General features: G+C 36.0%; 2 protein-coding genes across 8 annotated transcripts in view; both read right to left on the bottom strand.

Annotated features, from left to right (window-relative positions):
• The window catches only part of LOC306670252 (putative selection and upkeep of intraepithelial T-cells protein 1 homolog), a 201,674-nt gene extending 194,064 nt beyond the window's left edge, over positions 1-7,610 (bottom strand). Inside the window, exons 1-2 of one of the 7 annotated variants that reach the window (XR_013766360.1) lie at positions 7,234-7,610; positions 3,102-3,182 (exon numbers count right to left, since the gene is read on the bottom strand). Coding sequence is in view for 1 of the 7 variants with exons in the window: in XM_079154923.1 (XP_079011049.1) it covers positions 3,102-3,177 (76 nt within the window). In the remaining 6 variants the exon portion in view is untranslated. Of the gene's footprint in view, positions 1-2,608; positions 2,770-3,101; positions 3,183-7,233 lie in introns of those variants that run through there. The other 6 variants (XR_013766361.1, XR_013766362.1, XR_013766365.1 and 3 more) reach the window with 6 other exon arrangements.
• The window catches only part of LOC306670164 (selection and upkeep of intraepithelial T-cells protein 8-like), a 152,106-nt gene that overhangs the window by 101,923 nt on the left and 29,829 nt on the right, over positions 1-20,354 (bottom strand). The window lies entirely within an intron of this gene.

Consider the following 20,354-nt stretch of genomic DNA (forward strand, 5'->3'; position numbering starts at 1 on the left):
TTCCTAATTCTCATTCACTTATCTACTTTTCTAATGGAATTTATTATTTACCCTGATCTCTTGGTTAATTTTATCTTCCTCTTCTACATGTTAGAATTCCTTTAAGTATCTTCTGTAATACTTAGTGGTTATAATTTATTTTATTTTATGCTTATCTTGGAATATTTTCATTTGTTTATTGGATAGAAACTATTCAAGGATAGTTTTCTGGGTATGATAAGCTAGGTTGGCAATTATTTTCTTCCAGAACTTAAAATATGTTGTCACATAACTTCATATCCTTTAGTTTCTTTTGTGAAATATTCTGTTATTCTGGTGGGTTTGACCTTATTAGCGACTTGCCATTTCTCTTTGTACCTGTTAAAATTCTTTCTTTATTATAAATTTTGGGCATTTTAACTCTAATATGTCATGGAGAATTTTTTATCTGATCCTATCTATTTTGATTTGTAAATGCTTCTGGTACCTGTATGTCCATTTCCTTCCCAAAATTAGGGGAATTTTCTGCAATTAGCTTATGAAAGTTTTCTGCACCAGTCATCTTTAGCTTGTCCTTCCTCAAGATCTCTCATCTTAAGTTTGGTCTTTTAACTCTTGTATGTTCTGTTCATAGCTCCTTTACTTTTTATTTATTACTGACTGACTGTTCTAATTCATCCACCCTGTCTTTGAGGTCTGATCGTCTTTATTGTGCTTGACTAGTTTATTGATGAGATTATCCACTGTGTACTTCACTTGATTGAGTTATTTATTATCAAGACTTCTGTTTAGTTCCTTTTTCAGAATCTCTATCTGTTCTTTCATATCCTATATCTTCTCCCTTAGTTCAATCCTTGGAACTTTGATCATTTTAACAGTAAACTTTTTGAATTTTTTTCCATTTCTTCCATTTCATCATCTATGGGTTCAACTATTGGAGGGTTATAAACTTTTGCAGACACATTCTTGTAGTTCTATTTTGATATTTGAATATCCCCTGGGCTAGATATATCTTCCACTATTGTCAGAGTCTTTTTAGTGAGTCCCTTTATCTTTATCATGTGCCCTAGACTGAGGGTAAATCTCAGCACAAAAGCAACTACTCAACATATTCACCCTACTGTGATCAATCCCTAATCCTTCTTTGAGAAGAGATTATAATCATGAGTAGCTGACCATTTGAGACAAACCATATATTAATAAATCATAAAAACTTATAGAAAATGTTCTTTGTATCTCCACTCATCCAAAAGTGGAAATGGGAGTAATACTCTATAATAAGCTGTAAAATTGAATATTGAAGAAAGCAAAATTAATAGTAAACTTTCTGAGTAGCTGTTCTATCACTGCTTTTATTCCAAACTAGAGGAGCTGGAACTGTAGGCTGATTTTACTACACCATCTTGATACTCCAATCTCTTTAAATTTTTTTTATATAAAAACTCTATTTAAAAATAACTACATGGTATGGACTATATCTACAAGATAATAAAGTCTATTGCATAAATACAATCAGGTTTTTGAAATCTGAAATTAGTCCATGAAAAGAGACTTCAATCAAACAGTGTCTAGAAATTCAAATACACTGGGGATTTGGTTTATGACAAAAATGATTTTGGGATCAGTGGAGAAAGTTGAATTAATCATGGAAAAGATAACTTACTAATTATTTTTGAAGAAAAATAATGTTGGATCTCTATTAATCCTTGTATAAAAAGGCAAAATGTTAATAAGTGAAATTGTATGTGTGTGTGGAGGAGAGATGAGGATGAGGGAGTGGAATTATATGAGAACTCCACACACTTCCTGCACAATTTTTTCATAAATCTGAAACTGATTTTGAAAATAGTTAAAAATTAAAAGTTAAACACAAAAATTGTGTTAAAAATTAAATGTCAATTAGGAGAAAGTGGAGGACAAAATAAATAACAATTTAGGGGCAATTTTGCAATCCATGAACTAAAATTAAAACTCAAGGCAAAATAAATTCTACATATCCAACACATAATTTAAAAAATCCAATGTATTATAGACTTGTCAGAAGTACAGGGAACAGATAAAACAGATTAAAAATTAATTCAGTATTAGGAGTTCATAAAAAGCAACAATGAAAAGACTAACAATGCAAAGGAAATAAGGAGTTAGAACATAATCAGGCAATTCGGAGAAAAAGAAGTACAAAATTTCTGGAAAGATACTCAATCTTACTCTTTAATAAGAAACTAAAAAGTAGTCATTTAAAAATCCTATTTTTCAACAGTAAGTTTGGAAAAAATAAAAAGGTTTGATACCTGTAGCATCTACCTGACAAACTCACATATGCTATTGACAGAAGTTATTGATAACTACTTCAGAATAACATTTTCCATATAATAATAAAATAGTGCATAAACTGTGGTCAGCAGTTCTAATGGGATATATTTAATATTTTGTATGTTCACACTCACAGTTAGGCTTAAAACATAGGTACAAGGATGTTTGTGGCAGTTATTATTTTAATTAGCAAAAGACTGAATCCCACCTAAATTTGCATCAGGAAAATTTTTTTCATCTAACATGTAACTCTTGCTAGAAATTTCTATACTTTTATGTTATTTGTTGTCTTAGACTTTTATGGATTTCCAAATACCTGTATTTATTTCTGTTTTGTATGGATCCCTTGCCATATGCAGATTCTCATCTTCTGTCAAGATACCGCTTGTCTGTTCAATCTTTCCTTATCTTATTCTATACTGTACTGAAAAGTCACAGGAATTCCCAGATGGATTGACACCTTGCACCACTTCCTTTCTGCAAAAGTGATACATAAATCATGTCTCCTCAACATGAATCATGGGTTCTCAAGGGCAAGGTTTGATTTACCTTTATTTGTTTTTTCCTTCCCAGAACCTAGCACAAGTTTGAGTCAAGAAAACTTGCTCATAAAGAATGATTAATTCTTCCTAAATATAAACTGTATCCTATGGTGCCTATTTTCATTTCATTACCACATTACTTTACCACATTTCATACCACATTACCTTCGGAGCAACTATCAAAAAGGTTATTTTTTTAGTTTGTACCTTGCTTTTCCTGGAAAACTCCATTTTCTTATGTTTGTAAAGGTAACTGAGAGATCATACCTGAACTTGGTGTAACCATCTGAAGGAGGTACAGGACAGCAAAGTGTCTGCGGAAAAGTACCCTTGAAGTTTCCATTACACCTGTGATAAGGAATGAGGTAAGTTCATAAACAGTGATAATAGGAGTAAGAAGTCGCAGAATTTAAGCATCTCCACATCTTTCTGTAGTAATTAACTCTCAAGTAAAGTTACCAGGTAAAATGTAGAATACCCAATTAGATTTTAATTTCAGATAAACAATAAATATTTTTTAGTATAGGCATTTCCTTTGTAATATTTAGTATCCTGAAATTTTTATTGCCTAAATTTGGTAATCCGTCCCTTAAGAAAGTGCAATATAGTGACCAGGTCCAGAATGAACTTTTTTCCCATTAAAGGACTACTTCCTCCTGGGAGAGATGTCATTTGTCTTCTCATTTTGTATACTTCATTGAACAACCTGCTTTTTCAAAGTGACAGACCTAGGGAATGGATCTTTACCTCCTAAGCCTCTGTACTGCACATCTGTCACATATAATTACATTTACTTACACAAGAAAGTTTACAGGCAGAGATAGCTTTATTGTTATGAGATGAACCAAGTAGCTATTTCAGAAAGGGTATGACTTTCTGAATTTTTTGTTCATGGAGAACTCATAATTAGTGATAGATGTGTCAATAAAGAACAAAAGGGAAAATGAAATAGAATTCCTCAATCAAATGTGAAGGCTTTTCATTTGTATGGTAGTTTGATTTTTGACTCAGCAGATAAATGTGATAGTAATTGTATCTCAGAAACAAACAAAAAACCAGTTTCCTAGGTGTTAGTGTTCAGAAGAGCAAAAACAGCTGGTGGCAACAATGATGTGAAAATACCACCCTATATATATGGGCAGTACAGAGAACCCTTCCTGATGAGGCACTGTGGCAGAGAAGGTCCACAGAGGCTTTAGTGAGGTGGTGCTACCTTGTGAAGAGTTAGGGGCTTCCTTATGGATCATGAAGGCAACAAGGACCTACATCAGATTCAATACAAGGAAGCCTTACTGAGCAAGAGGACTTGAGCAAAACCTAGTAAGACTGATGAGTGAGGCACAGAGCAAATTATGAAGGCTTCACCTGCCAGGTATGTTTTATCCTCTAGGCAAGGAAATTATAACAGGCAAGGCAGTCATATACATAGTGGTGAAAGCAGGGTCCTAGACAGGGACCTCCTAAGTTGAAGTCCTGGACTTGCCATTTAGCTGTATGAGCTTAGGCAAGTTACTGAAACTGTGTCTCCATTTCTCAGCTGTACACAGGGGACAATCATTTCTTTCTCATTGCATTTTGCTTCCTCCTTTTACTTCCTCAGGCCTAAGGGTGGATCACAATCTCTTTATATTAGCTCCAGGGTCCTGCTTTGCTCCTCCAAATTCCTCTACATCTTGTTTGCACATTTGTAAATAAGCTTTTTGTTTAATACTTCTCAAACTGGAGCATGTTATCCATTTCTTGGTGATAGCAGGAATTGGTACTGAAAGTAGCTGCCAGAAAGAGATCCTCAATATGTGCTTCTGAAATTGGGTTTCTCATGCATTGGAAGAAGGCACAGCTGACTGCCCTACTGCCCTAGGAAAGAGCAACCTGTACATGCTACGGCACCACACCTATTCAACTTATGAATATTGGTGACACAGGATCAAGTACAAGTGAAGACAGTGGCACAAGGAAGAAAGTAAATAGCTTGGTTGCTATGGTCCAAAAGTCATTATAAAGTTTACGGAGTTCTCTACTTTCTTATGATTGTCCTAGAAGATGAACATGACGAAAAGAGAAACTTAAAACAATGGATAAACAGTTGAGAATGTATTTGGAAAACTAGAGGATCTTCATCACAACTCTGGAGGAACTTATCTTCTCCCTAATTATAAGAGATGGAGATGAGAATTGAACCCAAGGTCTAATTTTAAGGATTTCAGAATTGGAGCAATAATTAAATGCTCCATTCATAAAGTCTCTTAAGCTAATTTAGAGACACTCTAAGGCAGCCTAAGGTACTGAGATGAGGAACAAGTGAATTTGGGCACAGAGGGACAGGGCCATGCATGGGATCAACGACATGGATTTCCTTGCATTGGGATTATTTAGCTATCACCTCTGAGTATTCAGCTTACTATTTTCAGGAGACTGGTGGCTAGGTGGCAGCATCCATCATAGAGGAGACAGTAATTTATCCGCAAGGTGTGGACACTTACTCTGATATTGAATCTGCATTCCCATCTGGTAGCACTTCATCAGGCACAGATATTCACACACAAACAAAATGCCTTTTCATTCCTTTTTTTTTTTTAACATGCAAAATTGTCTCTGACCAGGAAATTCATTTTACAACTAAGGAAGTGCACCAATGCACTCAGGACCATGAAATTCACTAGTCCATGTGCACATGACCTAGATATAACTGTACTTCTCCAAAGGTAATTTGTTAAAAAAAAAAATAGAATGAAAGCCAAATATGTATATTGGAAAATAGTAGACAATTGCAATGATTTTGCCATAGCAAGTGTTGTCCTTTGGAACATAGCTATATGGAACCCAAAAACTTCAGTCTCACTCAAATAATAATTATTCTGTGTTTATAAAATCAAGGTTAAAATTTCATTTGCAACAAGAGTCAATTCACCTTTCACTCTGATCTGTATGGTATTCCTGGATGATATTCCTGAACTCAACTATTCACTTATTAAAAGAGAGTGAAAAATAACAATAATTATCATCGTCAGGTACATGTTTCTTACCATGTAGATGAGTTCTAGAAAACATTTGAATAATAAGGAGTTAGTGTTTAATGGGTAGGGAATTTCAATCTGGTAAGACGAAAGAATTCTAGGGATGGGTGGTGGTGATGGTTGCACAACAACCTGAATACATTTAATGCTACAGAGAAGTACACTTAAAATTTTGAAAATTATATGCCAAATGTATGCATATTTTATCAAGGAAATTTTCCAATATTCAAACAAAAAGCAAATTAAAGAGTATAAAAGTTGATGCCACATTCAACCTGCTAGAAAAGTGAATCAGATCATAAAAGAAGAGATGCATGTTTCTAACTCAGTGTGATGCACAGAAACAATGCCCAATCCATCCCCTTTCTGTCATGCATTTATTTTAAGCAAAGCCAGTGTTTCTGACATATCATTTTTTACTACTGAGAGAATAACTGAGTGAAAATATTTTTGCAAAGGCTTTCATGTAATATTTTGAAAGTAAAAAATGTTGTTTTCTTTAAAATGTTTTTAAATTTACATCTAATATCTGTACATATTTATGGGGTACAGAGTGATAATTCAATATGCAGTGCTCAAATCAGGGTGGTTAACATCCCCTTCTCATTAAACATTTAGCATTTCTTTGCGTTGGGAACCTTCAAACTCTTCTTTTCTAGTTGTTTAGAAAGATACATAATGAGTTGTTGCAAACCTTAGTGAACCTATGTGATTGTGGAATACTAGAATTTATTCATTCTATCTAAGTGTGCTTTTGTACCTATTATCTGATCTTCCTCTCTTCCTGCTTTCACTTCTTTACCTAGATTCCAGTAACCACTAATCTATTCTCTACTTGAATGAAATCGACTGTTTTAAACCTCTATATATGATTAAGAACATGCAGTATTTGTTTTTCTGTGCTGACCTTTTGGGAAAGAAAAAAAATTTCAGAAAGCATTTTTTTAAAAACTCATCATGAACATTTTACAGTGAGATCTTTCTCTTTCATTCTGTTTTTGTTAATCACAACTAGAGACACTAAAGGAGAGGTATTCTGGTTGCAAAGAATATTGTGAAACAGGAACCAATCCCACTATTATGTGACTCTTTACTTGTTCTCAAGTCATCTCCAGAACATGAGCCCAATATTTGCTGAGACACAAAACTACATTAAGCTGATCCATACAGAAAAATTGAGAAACATTTTTCTCCTACAGTACTAAAGAATTGTCAATGCATTGCATTCTTCTGAACTCCCAAATCTCACTAGTCTTCAAATACAGGTCTGTCAAGCCCATAGAAATCAGAGACAAGAGTTTCCCAGAAGCTGCAGGAAGAGGAAAGGATGGAATAAGTGAAGACTAACCATGAACCTAAGCCCTACTAAACCCCTCACTTACTTGAGCCTGTGATCCCGAGTCAGCTCTCTGTTGTCCCTACAGAAAGAGCTCCAGTTGAGTTACCTAAATTTCTAACAGTGTTTCAGCAGTTTTTCCTGCAGTCAAGGCAAGATGTTCCAAGATCAGATGGGGACCTGGTAAGCAAACTACCAAAGCCCTCTCTCCTGCTGTCAAACTCTGGGCATATGATTCTGCTAGTCTGATACTTAAGTTCCTTTCAAGGGGAAATTCCCAGGGAATGATTGGTTACATCAACCTATGGGTGGAGCTCTGTTTAGCTCAGTAATTGCACCTGGCATTGCTCAAGTACCAACATGCCTTGCCTCACTCTGGAAAGAAGTAAAACAAAACCTGATTTATACATTTCACACAATTAGTGCTGATTAAAATGACTGTGATATATTGATTTTGAATGCTGTACCTGTACATAGAGAAGAAAGGCATGGAGCTCTTGAAGCACAAATAGAAGGCACAAAATTCAGGTTGGGCATTCAAGGAAGTCTTTGGAGAACTGAGAAGAGTCTCAAGGCAAAGTGAAGAGTTAGCCCATTAAGCCTTCAAAGGAATAGAGTAAGTTTTCCAGACTGAGGAAGTACCTTGATTTTGTAGACATAAGAGAAGATAATGAATTGAAAACACTTCAGGTAATTAAATGTGGCCAGTGGGAATGAGGATGGGAGGAAATAAACAAGAGATGAGCTGCAGAGAGAGAGAGAGAGAAAAAAAAGGGAAAATATAAAGAATGCGAACTTAAGAACCATACTGCATACATACTTAAGTATATGTGCTTATGTGTACACTTAAGTTTTGTATAATACATTAAAGGGTAGGTGATCTGAAGCCCATAGTTATAGGACGAGTCTTCAATGGAGTCATAATCACTAAATATTATCATTTGTCCTAGTTCTTGTTTTGATTTGAATTTGAGGTCCTCCCTCAAAACTCCTGTGTTTATGCAGAAAAGTTCAGAGGTGAAATTATTAGATTACGAGAATTGTGACCTAATCAGTGGATTAATCCTTTTGCTTGATTAATAATTAAAAAGAACAACTATATCAGATGGTAACTATAGGCAGGTGGTACAAGACTGGAAGAAGTGTGTCACTGGGGGTGCACCCTTGATAATTATATCTTACCCTCCTGGCTCCTTCTTCTTTCTGCTTCCTAGCTACTATGAGCTAATAACTTTCCTTCACCATGTGTTTCTGACATGATGTTCTGTCTCACTGTAGACCTAGAGTTGATCACGGACTGAACCTCTGAAACCATTGGTCCAAAATAAACTTTTCCTCCTCTAAATTGTTCTTGTCAGGTATGTTAATCACAGTGATGGAAAGCTGACTAACAAAGTTCCTGAATCTAGTGTACTTTTTACCCCCAGGTATTTATGGGAAAGCACTACCTATTTTTTTTCCCAGGAGACTGAGAGTGTGTCTAAACTCTTTTCCAACACATAGAACAATGGGTGCTAAGATAGCACAGAGAATCTGGAGAGTGTGAACATAGCCACCATTGTCACCCATTCTGTGGCTAAAACATTTATAGTGAAATATCTTGAGGAAGAATCCAGAAGTTTTTCTGCTCTTCTGGAAGCATTAAACCAGAGTAATTCCTGGGGTTAGTCCTGATTTAAAAGTCTTAACATTATTTTTATTTATTTTCTTAGGAATGGTTGCACCTTGTATCCATTTCCTAACTCGGGGGTTTACCGGGCACTTTGGTATCCCTTCATATAAGATTTTGCCACCCATCAACTCACTTTAAAATCATCTGTGAAACACTTGAGAAACTACTTTGTCATGGGGAATGCCATTGGTATTTAAAAAAATTCTCCCAGATGATGGCATTGTACTACTGAGGTTGAAAGTTATCTTTCTAACAGCTAATGGATATTTCTGACTTGCCCTTTAGATTTTTCAGGGCTCGTAGGAAGAATTATGATAGGAAGAATTATGAGAGGGAGGGTAATGGTGTTTTCTCAACTGTATCTTTAGAAATTAATTTAAAATCCTATTTTCTTGGATGTTCTCTCAATATGGTTGTACTCTAGTTATGTGTGTGGGATTATGATGTTTTGGAACAGCATGCTTCATCTTGAAAATGAGAAGTGGTTTCATGTGTTGTTATCTCCGACTATCATATGAATCAATAAGAAAACATGCTTTCACTGTTTACCTAATCAAAGATGGAAAACCCCCACAAAGTAGGAGTGTTTACATGAACTTCAAAAGTTTTTTCCCCAGAAAAGTCACATAAGGCAGCCTTTATAAAAGAAAAAAATGATAAATGAAACATTATTCAGATTTATATTTTATACTTATTCAAATACAATGTTATGGATTTTGGCTTTTACCAGAATATCTGAAGTGCTACAAGCTTAAGAAAATGGAAAAGTTAGATAATCAACAAAATTACAGCTTTATTTTATCCTGGGAGAGTTTTCAGGGAAACATGCAACCTGGAATTTCCAAAAAGAGATGGGATAAAAGCGCTGACACACCAGGAGCAAAACACAGATAGAAGTCACCATATAAACTGTGTGAAGACTTCAGTTAAAATTTTAATGAATAAATTAAGTCCAAGTGTGAGTTAGCATGAAAGAATAATTTCTAAAATGTGCACACACAAAAAGTGTTTGTAACCACCTGTGAGAACTTTTCTGTAGATCTCACTTGGTATTCATGAGAGCGATTGAAGACAGGGTGGAAAATGGGAGAAAACTTTCCTTCTTATTCAAGCCAGGAAGAAGATAGGAGCTTCCTCTGCAGGAGAGGCAAAATTTATAGCAAGATCTTTTTTCTTTATAGGACAAAACTACTAGGATACAGGTAGAAGGCAGGAAACTCTATCATTTCAGGACACAAATGAGGACCCATTGTTAAATTTTTAAAATCCCCCCAATTTCTCTAACCCTGAAGGAGGGTTAGGAAACTATACTGGGTCTTGACCATTAAATCCAACTCCCAATGGGTAAAACTAATATGATTGAGAAGTACTCGAATCTGAGATGTAAACACACAAGACTGGAACTAAATAGGACCACACAGAAAATCCTCATCATGGTAGCAAGCATCAAAAATCAACAGCAGATTATTACCTGCTAAGGGAAAGACAAAAGCAGAATGGAAACCCTCTCTAATAAATGGGCTCCAGGGAGATCTTATAGCGTGGTGTTAAAAAAATTTGAGAAAATTAGAGAAGATTGAAGTGGAGTGAAACTAGGCAGCAATCCTGACTTCCACAGCACAGAAAGGAGGAAGTTAAGGGACAGCTGAGGGAAGAGCTGAGTTACAGAATAAACGCTCTAAGATCCAACATTGGACAGTCTGAGTCCTAGAGAGATTTGAAGTTTGTTTATCAAAGTAGGAAATAAGGACAGAGTTCCTTATCCCTGAATCCAGACCAGGGTAGATGATGCAGGGATGGGCAAAGAAAGAAAGAGGGAGAGGAAAAGCACATAAACTCACTCCCTTAACAACAGGTGGAAAGAAAAGCACGTCAAATTAAAATACAACAGAAACAGCAGGGTCACTGAAGGAGATCAGGTTGTTTAACATAAATTGAAAACAGAAAGTCATTCTAGGCATGGCAGCTGTTTTGTGGAGTCCATAGGTAGCTGGTCACCCTAGAGCAAATTAAAGGAATATCCTCACCTTCAGATAACCTCAGGAGTACAACCAGAGGGAGTATCCCTGCTGTGAAATATCTTAATAAGCTGACTAGAAGGAACTTGTAGAGGGACTGTTGCTAGTTGAATGCTGCTGAAACACCCTCGCTAGCACCAAGAACAAGAGGAGTGGGCTAGAGCAGACCTGCCCTGGGAAGTGTTAGCCTAATGCATCTCTCTGCACAGCCTCTTTTGGGAGCCCAGACAGAGAGTGGTCACCTGTGATCCATGGTTGTGGAAAATGAGAGCTCAGAACCAGGCAGGAAGGGAGTCTTTGTCCAGGGCAGTGGAAAAGGAAAGTGTCTGTGACTCATGGCTACAACTAGTTGAAGCTTGGACACAAGCTGGACAGTTGTTTCTGTTCCAGGCACTGGAGAAAAGAAGTACCTATGGTTGACAACCTTGAGCAGAGACTGCTAGAACCCAGGTGAACAAGCTAAGTCCCTTTACCTGCAGAGACAGTGCCCCAACCACCAGTCAGTCAAGAGGGATGCTTCTCACCACAGACCACACACAGGTCCTGTGTTTGCAGATAGCATCAGGCTCTATGCCACTTTGAAGAGGACTCTGGAGAGGAGAGTGTGCAATGACCCATGGCAAACAGAACAATAGTCCAGAGCCCTACATTCTGAGCTCCTGTACACAACAGAAACAGGAAACAGACACAGCACCACACCCTGCAAGCCTCCAGGTTCCTGTGCCTGGGTCAAGAAATAGGATCTGATAGGATGTTCAATAGGGGAGCAGTTTCTGTATCCCAGCATCTCAGGGGAGATACAAAGCCAAAGAGTGATGGACAGCTTCTAAAAGTCCCAAATCCTGATGAAATCCAAACCAAGAATCAATAGAATTTTTGTTATGTTGCCATGTTTTGACTTGGTATTCGATATTGTGCCCTCAACCCATTGAATTTTTTTTAGTGTTTTAAAGTATTAATTGGAACCATTCTATCTTTGTTTTCCAAACTCAGGTTACAATTTCTCCTCTTGCCCTCTCTTTTACCTCTTACATTACCTGTTATTATCGCAAATCTTCAAATCTCCCCCTCCCTCACACTAATATATATTCTTTTATTTTTATCTTGGTGTGTATTATTCTTTTCTATCTTATCTTTTCTCTTTCTTTTTTATTTTTATCTCATCTTCTGCACATTTTTTCTTCTTCCCCCTTTCAGCCCCATATATTGCTATGGCAATTTTACTTCATTCAATAACTAAATTTTCAACCTATTCTAGAACTTTACTATGAATTTATTCCTGGATTAGAGGAACTGTGGAGAACAATAGTGACAATTTTTTGGTTTTTCAAAGGGTTGAATGGTATATGGCTTTGCTTTAGTAAATAAGGTTCAGTGTTTTCTCTCAAAATGCTGCTGATACTGGGAACAGCAGAGAACACGCATGGAGTGAAAGTATCAATACCTGGATATTCACCCAGCACCAGGCTCTTAAGAGAAAGATGCTCACTAAAGAATCCCTTGCATAAAAGAAGCAATAAACATACAAAGAAAAGAGTAGACATACAAGCAATTTGAAAAAGCAAGAAAGCAAACTACTTCAAACAGCCCATAATACTTCAACTACTGACCCCATTGACACCACAGTGGGCAAAATGTTGGAGAAAGTATTTAGAAAGTTTGTGGTTAAAATATTCAATGAGTTAAAAGAAGATGTAAGGCATGAACTTAGAAAATATAGGCAGTAGAAGATAATTTTGATAAAGAGATTCTAAGAATGTAACAGAAATCCTGGAAATTACTCAATAAATCAAAATAAAAATTCAATGGAAAGCATCCCCAAAAGTTTAGACCAATTTGAAGATATATTTCCAGGCCTCAATGACAAAGTATATAATTTTGAAAATAATAACATTGACAATAAAGAAAAGATATTAAGAGATTGTGACCAGAATATTTAGGAAACCTGGGATAACATTAAGAGAACAAATTTAAGAATCATTGAGATAGAAGGCTTTAAAATACAAACTAAAGGAAAGCACAACCTCTTCAATGAAATAATAGAAAACATTCCAGAAACTATAATTTCCAGGAAAATAATATTGGAAAACTTTTAAGAACAAGATAGTAATCCAAATACAAGTTATGCATAGAACTCCAAATAGGCAAGATCAGAGAAGATCCTCTCTAAGACATGATGTAATAAAAATGCCTAATATGCAGAATGAGGATAGAATTTCAAAAACTCACAAGAGAAAAATGGAAGGTCACATTTAAAGGTAAATCAATTTGAATTTCAACTGATTTCTCAACTCAGACTGTAAAATCCAGGAGGGCTTGGAATAATATATACCAAGTCTTGAAAGAAAATGAGTGGCAATCAAGATTATTTTATCTAGTAAAATTATCCTTCAGAATTGAAGATAAAATTTTAAAATCTTCCATGATAAGCAGAAACTAAAAGGACTCATTACCATTAAGCCTGCCCTACAATATATTCTCAATGAAATATTTGTGCAGAAGAAATGAAAATGAAAACCAGTATAGAAATGAATTACATTAGAAGAACAATCAAATAAAGGAGAATCGAGTCTGAATTAAGCATTATAAAGAAATCAAAAAGGCAAGAAATAAAAATCATCTCTCTATAACAATATTGAAGGTAAACGGTCTAAACTTTTCAATCAAAAGACATAGAGAGGCAGATTAGATTAAAAATCAAGAATCAACCACGTGTTATTTATAACAGACTTACCTTATAGACAAAGACATCCACAGACTGAAGGTGGAAGGATGGAAAAACATATGACACAAATGGAAATCCAAAGCAAGCAAGGGCAATTACTTTCATATCACATAGAGTAGACTTCAAGCTAAAATTAATCAGAAGAGACAAAGAATTTCACTTCATGCTGACTGAAGGACTCATCCAACAAGATATAATAATTGTAAATACATATGTCCCAAACAACAGTGTACTACGTACATAAAACAAACCTTTCTTGACATAAAGAATCAAACAAACCCCAATACAATAATACTGGGAGATTTTAACACACCTCTCTTAGCATTGGACAGGTGATTCAGGCTTAAAATAAGTAGACTCTTTAGATATAAATAGTACTATTAATCAATGGGACCAAATAAGCATCTATAGAATTTTTCATTCATTGACAATTGAATTCACTTTCTCCTCAGTGGTACATGGAATATGGTCTAAAATAGATCATATTTTAGGGCACAAAGCCAATTTTAGCAAATACAAAATATAAAAATAATATCTTGCATCCTATCAGATTATAATGGAATAAAATTAGAAATCAAGAACAAGATTAAAACACAGAAACCATTCTAACCCCTGAAGATTAAATAATACCATTTTGATGGAGAAACAGATTGCAGAAGAAATCAGGGGAAAAATAAAAATGTTCCTAGAAATAAATAAGAATAGAGATTATAATTCATCAAAATCTGTGGGACAGCATGAAGGCACTTCTAAGAGAAAAGTTTATAACACTGAACTCCTATATTTAAAAAATAGAATAAAAATATATCGAATAAATAATCTAATGTTACTCCTCAAAGTCATGTAGAAGAAGAAAAAACTAATACCCAAGACAGTAGACAATGGGGAATAATTAAAACCATAGCTGAAACTCATAAAACTGAGAATTTAAATATTCAAAGTATCAATGAAACAAAGAGTTTATCCTTTGAAAAGATAAATAAGATTGATAAACCCTTAGCCAAACTAATGGCAAGAAAGAAAGAGAAGAAGTTACAACAAAAAGCAGTGGTAGTAGAATTCCCACTATGGAGTGCCCCAAATTATCTGAAGATAGGGATGGCTGGGATCCAAAGAAAGAAACACTATGCCTGGGTGATCAATCCAAAGTACTTATTACGGGAACTTACATATTTAGGAGGGGACAGTGGCATATCTTTATGGAGGACAGAAGAGAGAGAGAGTGAGAGTGAGAGAGAGAGAGAGAGGTGTAGGGGGGAAGGAGAGGAAAGGAGAGGAGAAGAGGGAAAAGAGAAAAATGCTCTGTCTAGGTATATCTGCAATGTGGGATGTGGGTTATAGAGTTTCAGATCATCCTTAAAAAAAAAATATATATATATAGACTATATATAGTCAATATATATATAGTAAAACACTATATCCCTGAATGCCTTCCCCAAATCTAGCCAAATCAAGGAGCAAGCCTGGTCTGTAATGGCCAGATACATATTATCATGAATATACTGACTTTCTCCTAGGCACACTGGGAACTTGATCCAGTTAGTGTTATCTATTAGAAAGCTACTTTCTTTTGTAAAAAATATTTTTAGGACACAGGACACAATACCTTCACTGTATTTATTTATTTATTTATTTATTTATTTATTTATTTATTTATTTATTATGTGGTGCTGAGGATTGAATCCAGTGCCTCCCACAAGCTAGGCAAGCACTCTACCACTGAGTCCCAGTTCCAGCCCTAAAAGCTACTTTCTTGCACGTACACCAGGACAGTTGCTTCTTGGGATGTTGGTTATATAAGCAAACTAATGCTGATGATGTCACTGCTTCTGCAGCCTAACATATAAAACCCCTTTCTTAGTAGTGACTGAGATTACTGTGGGAAGAATATGTGTCAGTTTTCCAGCAAGCTCCCACTGGACAAAATGCAGTGAGGGAGAGAGGCACAGCTTGGCAAAGCACCTTGAGAAATGGAGGTAATATGTATTCAGTCTAGTGCCACTAAAGTCTTCTTGGAGGAGCCAATGATCTGTTATAAGTGTTTCCCGGTAAATCATGCCTTGCATGCTGTCTCTAGGCAATTTTTTTGACCTGTATGCAACCTACTCCACTGCCCTGGCACAACTGGGCTGTAGATGTGAAAATTTATATGAAAATTCAAGGAATTTGACTGGGTTGTGGCTAGTTTCTTTCACTGCTTTGAGAAACAACCAAAACACCTTTGTCGGTGCCTAGGAATGCACAAGGATTAGACTTGAGTTCAAGCATGCCGTGAAAATCTTGCAGTTGGCTGGGTCACAGGCCTGTCAGAGCACTCCATAAGTGAGGCACATGGGAAACTCCACACATCTAGTGAACAAGTCCGCACCCTCAAAATGAAGATGATACTAGAGGATATCTTAAAATTTCTAGTTTATTCCTAACAAATACTACTTAATGTTGACTCACAGATTTTACAGCATCTATAGCATTGATTCCATATGAAGTGAACTAGAACAGTTTTGCTATACCAAACAAAATCATTGTCATCTGAACTGTCTGCAAATTTCTGTTAGCTAAATACATAACCTTACTTTTTCTTAGTAGAGTCAAACTTTTAAGTAGAGAAAGCACAAGAATAAACCAATGGTAACAGGAAGAACTCAGAAGATCGTCTGGGAAATTTAGAAGGTGGACTTTTTAAAAGTCAATTACATAAGAGTAGAAGTTCTCATGCAACTTACAGTAGACATAGAAAAAGAATTAAAAACATGGAGTTTATTGTGAACTCATTATCAAAATAGTTCCACATTATATATTTGGTTTTCTTTAGATCAGTTGAAGAAAAAACACCTTAAAATAAGAAAAAATATGATTTTGCTTATTCTGTTTACTGAATATCTCAAGATGTCTTTAAGTTTTGTTTGAACTTCAGTAGAAAATGTTAAGGAAAAAACAAGAAAATGGACTGACACCTTGTAATAAAAGCCCAATTGTGAGATCCAAGATGGTGGACTAGAGGGTGACTGCATCTCCCATAGCTCCAGAACTCAGGATTCAAGAAGGGGAGGTAATGAGAGATTCAGACCAATATAGAGACGTGGGGTGAGTCTCTCCCACCGGGTAAAGCTCTGCCCGGGCAGCAGGCCCGGACAGGGGCAGCTTCTCGGAGCAGGGCAGGGCAGTGAGACACTTCCCCAAGCAGCCTTGCTACTTCCGGTGGCAGGCTCGATCCACAGCCAGCTTCATGGAGCAGGCCCACCCAGGGAAAGCTTTTCTGCACAGAGCCAACCCCAAGCCCCAGACCCAGCCACGGGACCCAGCCCACAGGCGGTTTCTGGGACCAGGGCAGGACAGGGAGAGGATTTCCCCAAGCAGTCTGGCTCCCTCAGTTGGGGGCAGGCCCTGTATATAGCCAGCTTCTAGGAGCAGAACCGCTCAGTGAGAGGATTTCTACACAGAACCAGCCCCCAGCCCTGGACCCAGTAGCAGGCTAGGGGCAGCTTTTTTCGGAAGCACTGCATTATCAAGTTCTTCCAAGACTTCAGGCTACTGAAGGCTGGGAGGTGATATACTGGAAATCTACAGGGACACTATAAGCCAATAGAGAAAATCTGCAATATCTCAGAGTCCCACTGATATCTTACCAACATGAGAAAACAAGGGAAGAAAATGTCCCAAACGAACCTAGATACTATGTCAATAAAACCCAATGACAGCACAGCAGAAGAAATGTCAGAAAGGGAGTTCAGAATGTACATAATTAAAACAATCAGAGAAGCAAACGAGGAGATGAAAGAGCAAATGCAGGCATTAAATGACTACACAAATCAACAGTTAAAAGAGCAAATACGGGAAGCAAAAGATCATTTCAATAAAGAGTTAGAGATACTGAAAAAAAAAAGAAACAGAAATCCTTGAAATGAAGGAAACAATAAACCAAGTTAAAAACTCCATAGAAAGCATAACCAATAGGATATAACACCTGGAAGACAGAACCTCATTCATCAAAGACAAAATATTTAATCTTGAAAACAAAATTGACCAAACGGAGAAGATGGTAAGAAATCATGAACAGAATCTACAAGAATTATGGGGTATCACGAAAAGGCCAAATTTAAGAATTATTGGGATTGAGGAAGGCGTAGAGAAACAAACTAAAGGAATGAACAATCTATTCAATGAAATAATATCAGAAAATTTCCCAAATCAGAAGAATGAAATGGAAAACCAGGTATAAGAGGCTTATAGGACTCCAAATATACAAAATTACAACAGACCCACACCAAGGCACATTATTATGAAAATAACTAACATACAAAATAAAGACAGAATTTTAAAGGCTGCGAGAGAAAAGAATCAAATTACATTCAGGGGAAAACCAATAAGAATATAAGCAGATTTTTCAATCCAGACCCTAAAAGCTAGAGGGCCTGGAACAACTTTTACCAAGCCCTGAAAGAAAACGGATGCCAACCAAGAATCTTATACCCAGCAGAACTTACTTTCAGATTTGACGACGAAATAAGATCCTTCCATGATAAACAAAAGCTGAATGAATTTGCAAAAAAAAAAAAAAAAAAAAAAAAAAAAAAGAAGCCGGCATTACAGAACATTCTCAGCAAAATATTCCATGAGGAAGACATGAAAAACAATGATGTAAATCAGCAACGGGAGGAACTAGCCTAAAGGAATAGCCAAAAAAGGGGAAACCAAATCATGTCAAAAAACAAAAATGAGTCAAATGACTGGGAATACAAATCATATCACCATAATAACCCTGAATGTTAATGGCCTGAACTCATCAATCAAAAGACATAGACTGGCAGATTGGATTAAAAAGAAAAATCCAACAGTATGCTGCCTGCAAGAGACTCATCTCATAGAAAGAGATACAAACAGACTAAAGGTGAAAGGATGGGAAAAACCACACCATGCACATGGACACAGGATAAACCTGGAGTATCCATCCTCATTTCAGATAATGTGGACTTCAAGCCAAAACTAGTCAGAAGGGATAAAGAAGAACATTACATACTGCTTAAGGGAAGCATAAATCAGCAAGACATAATCATAAATATCTATGCCCCGAACACTGGCTCATCCATGTATGTCAAACAAATCATTCTCATTTCCAGAAATCAAATAGACCACAACACAATAATACTAGGCGATTTTAACACACCTCTCTAACCACTGGATAGATCTTCCAAACAAAAATTGAATAAAGAAACCATAGATCTCAATAACACAATCAACAATTTAGACTTAACCAACTTATATAGAATATACCATCCAACAAAGAATGAATACACTTTCTTCTCAGCAGCACATGGATCCTTCTCTAAAATAGACCACATTTTATGCCACAAAGCTACTGTTAGCAAATACAAGAAGATAGAGATACCTTGTATTCTATCAGATCATAATGTATTGAAATTAGAAATAAATGACAGAATAAAAAACAGAAACTTCTCCAATACCTGGAGATTAAATAATATGCTATTATATGATGAATGGATAACAGAAGATATCAGGAGGAAAATAAAAAAATTCTTAGAAGTAAACAAGAACAAAGAAACATCGTATCAAAATCTCTGGGACACTATGAAAGCAATACTTAGAGGAAGATTTATTTCATGGAGCGCATTCAAAAAAAGAGGTAAAAATCAACAAATAAATGACTTAACACTACAGGTCAAAGCCCTAGAAAAAGAAGAGCAGACCAATACCAAAAGTAGTAGAAGACAGGAAATAGTTAAAATCAGAGCTGAAATCAACGAAATTGAAACAAAAGAGAAATCAAAAAAATTAACAAAATAAAGAGTTGGTTCTTTGAAAAAATAAACAAAATTGATAAACCCTTAGCCACACTAACAATGAGAAAGAGAGAGAAAACTCAAATTACTAAAATTCGGAATGAACAAGGAAATATCACTACAGACACGAGTGAAATACAAAACATAATTAGAAGCTATTTTGAAAATCTATTCTCCAACAAAACAGAAAACCTTGAAGACATCAACAAGTTTCTAGAGGCATATGAATTACCTAAACTGAACGAGAAGGACATACACAACTTAAAAAAAACAATTTCAAGCAATGAAATAGAAGAGGTCATCAAAAGCCTGCAAACGAAGAAAAGTCCGGGAACAGATGGGTTCTCAGCTGAATTCTACAAAAACTTTAAAAAAGAGCTCATTCCTATACTCCTCAAAGTATTACATGAAATAGAAGAGGAGGGAACCCTCCCAAACTCATTCTGTGAAGCCAATATCACCCTGATACCTAAACCAGACAGAGACACATCGAGGAAAGAAAATTTGAGACCAATATCCTTAATGAACATCAACACAAAAATTCTCAACAAAATTTTAGCAGATCACATACAAAAACATATTTAAAAGATAGTGCACCATGATCAAGTGGGTTTTATCCCAGGGATGCAAGGTTGGTTCAACATTCGAAAATCAATAAGTCTAATTCATCATATCAACAGACTTAAAGTAAAGAATCACATGATTACTTTGATAGATGCAGAAAAAACATTTGATAAAATACAGCATCCCTTCATACTCAAAACACTAGAAAAAACAGAGATAGTGAGAACACTCCTTAACATTGTAATGGCCATCTACGCTAAGCCCATGGCCAATATCATTCTAAATGCTGAAAAACTGAAAGCATTCCCCCTAAAAACTGGAACAAGGCAGGGATGCCCTCTTTCACCACTTCTATTCAACATCGTTCTTGAGACTCTAGCCAGAGCAATT

This window comes from Sciurus vulgaris (assembly GCF_902686455.1).
Source record: "Sciurus vulgaris genome assembly, chromosome: 1".
NCBI classification, from domain to species: domain Eukaryota; kingdom Metazoa; phylum Chordata; class Mammalia; order Rodentia; family Sciuridae; genus Sciurus; species Sciurus vulgaris.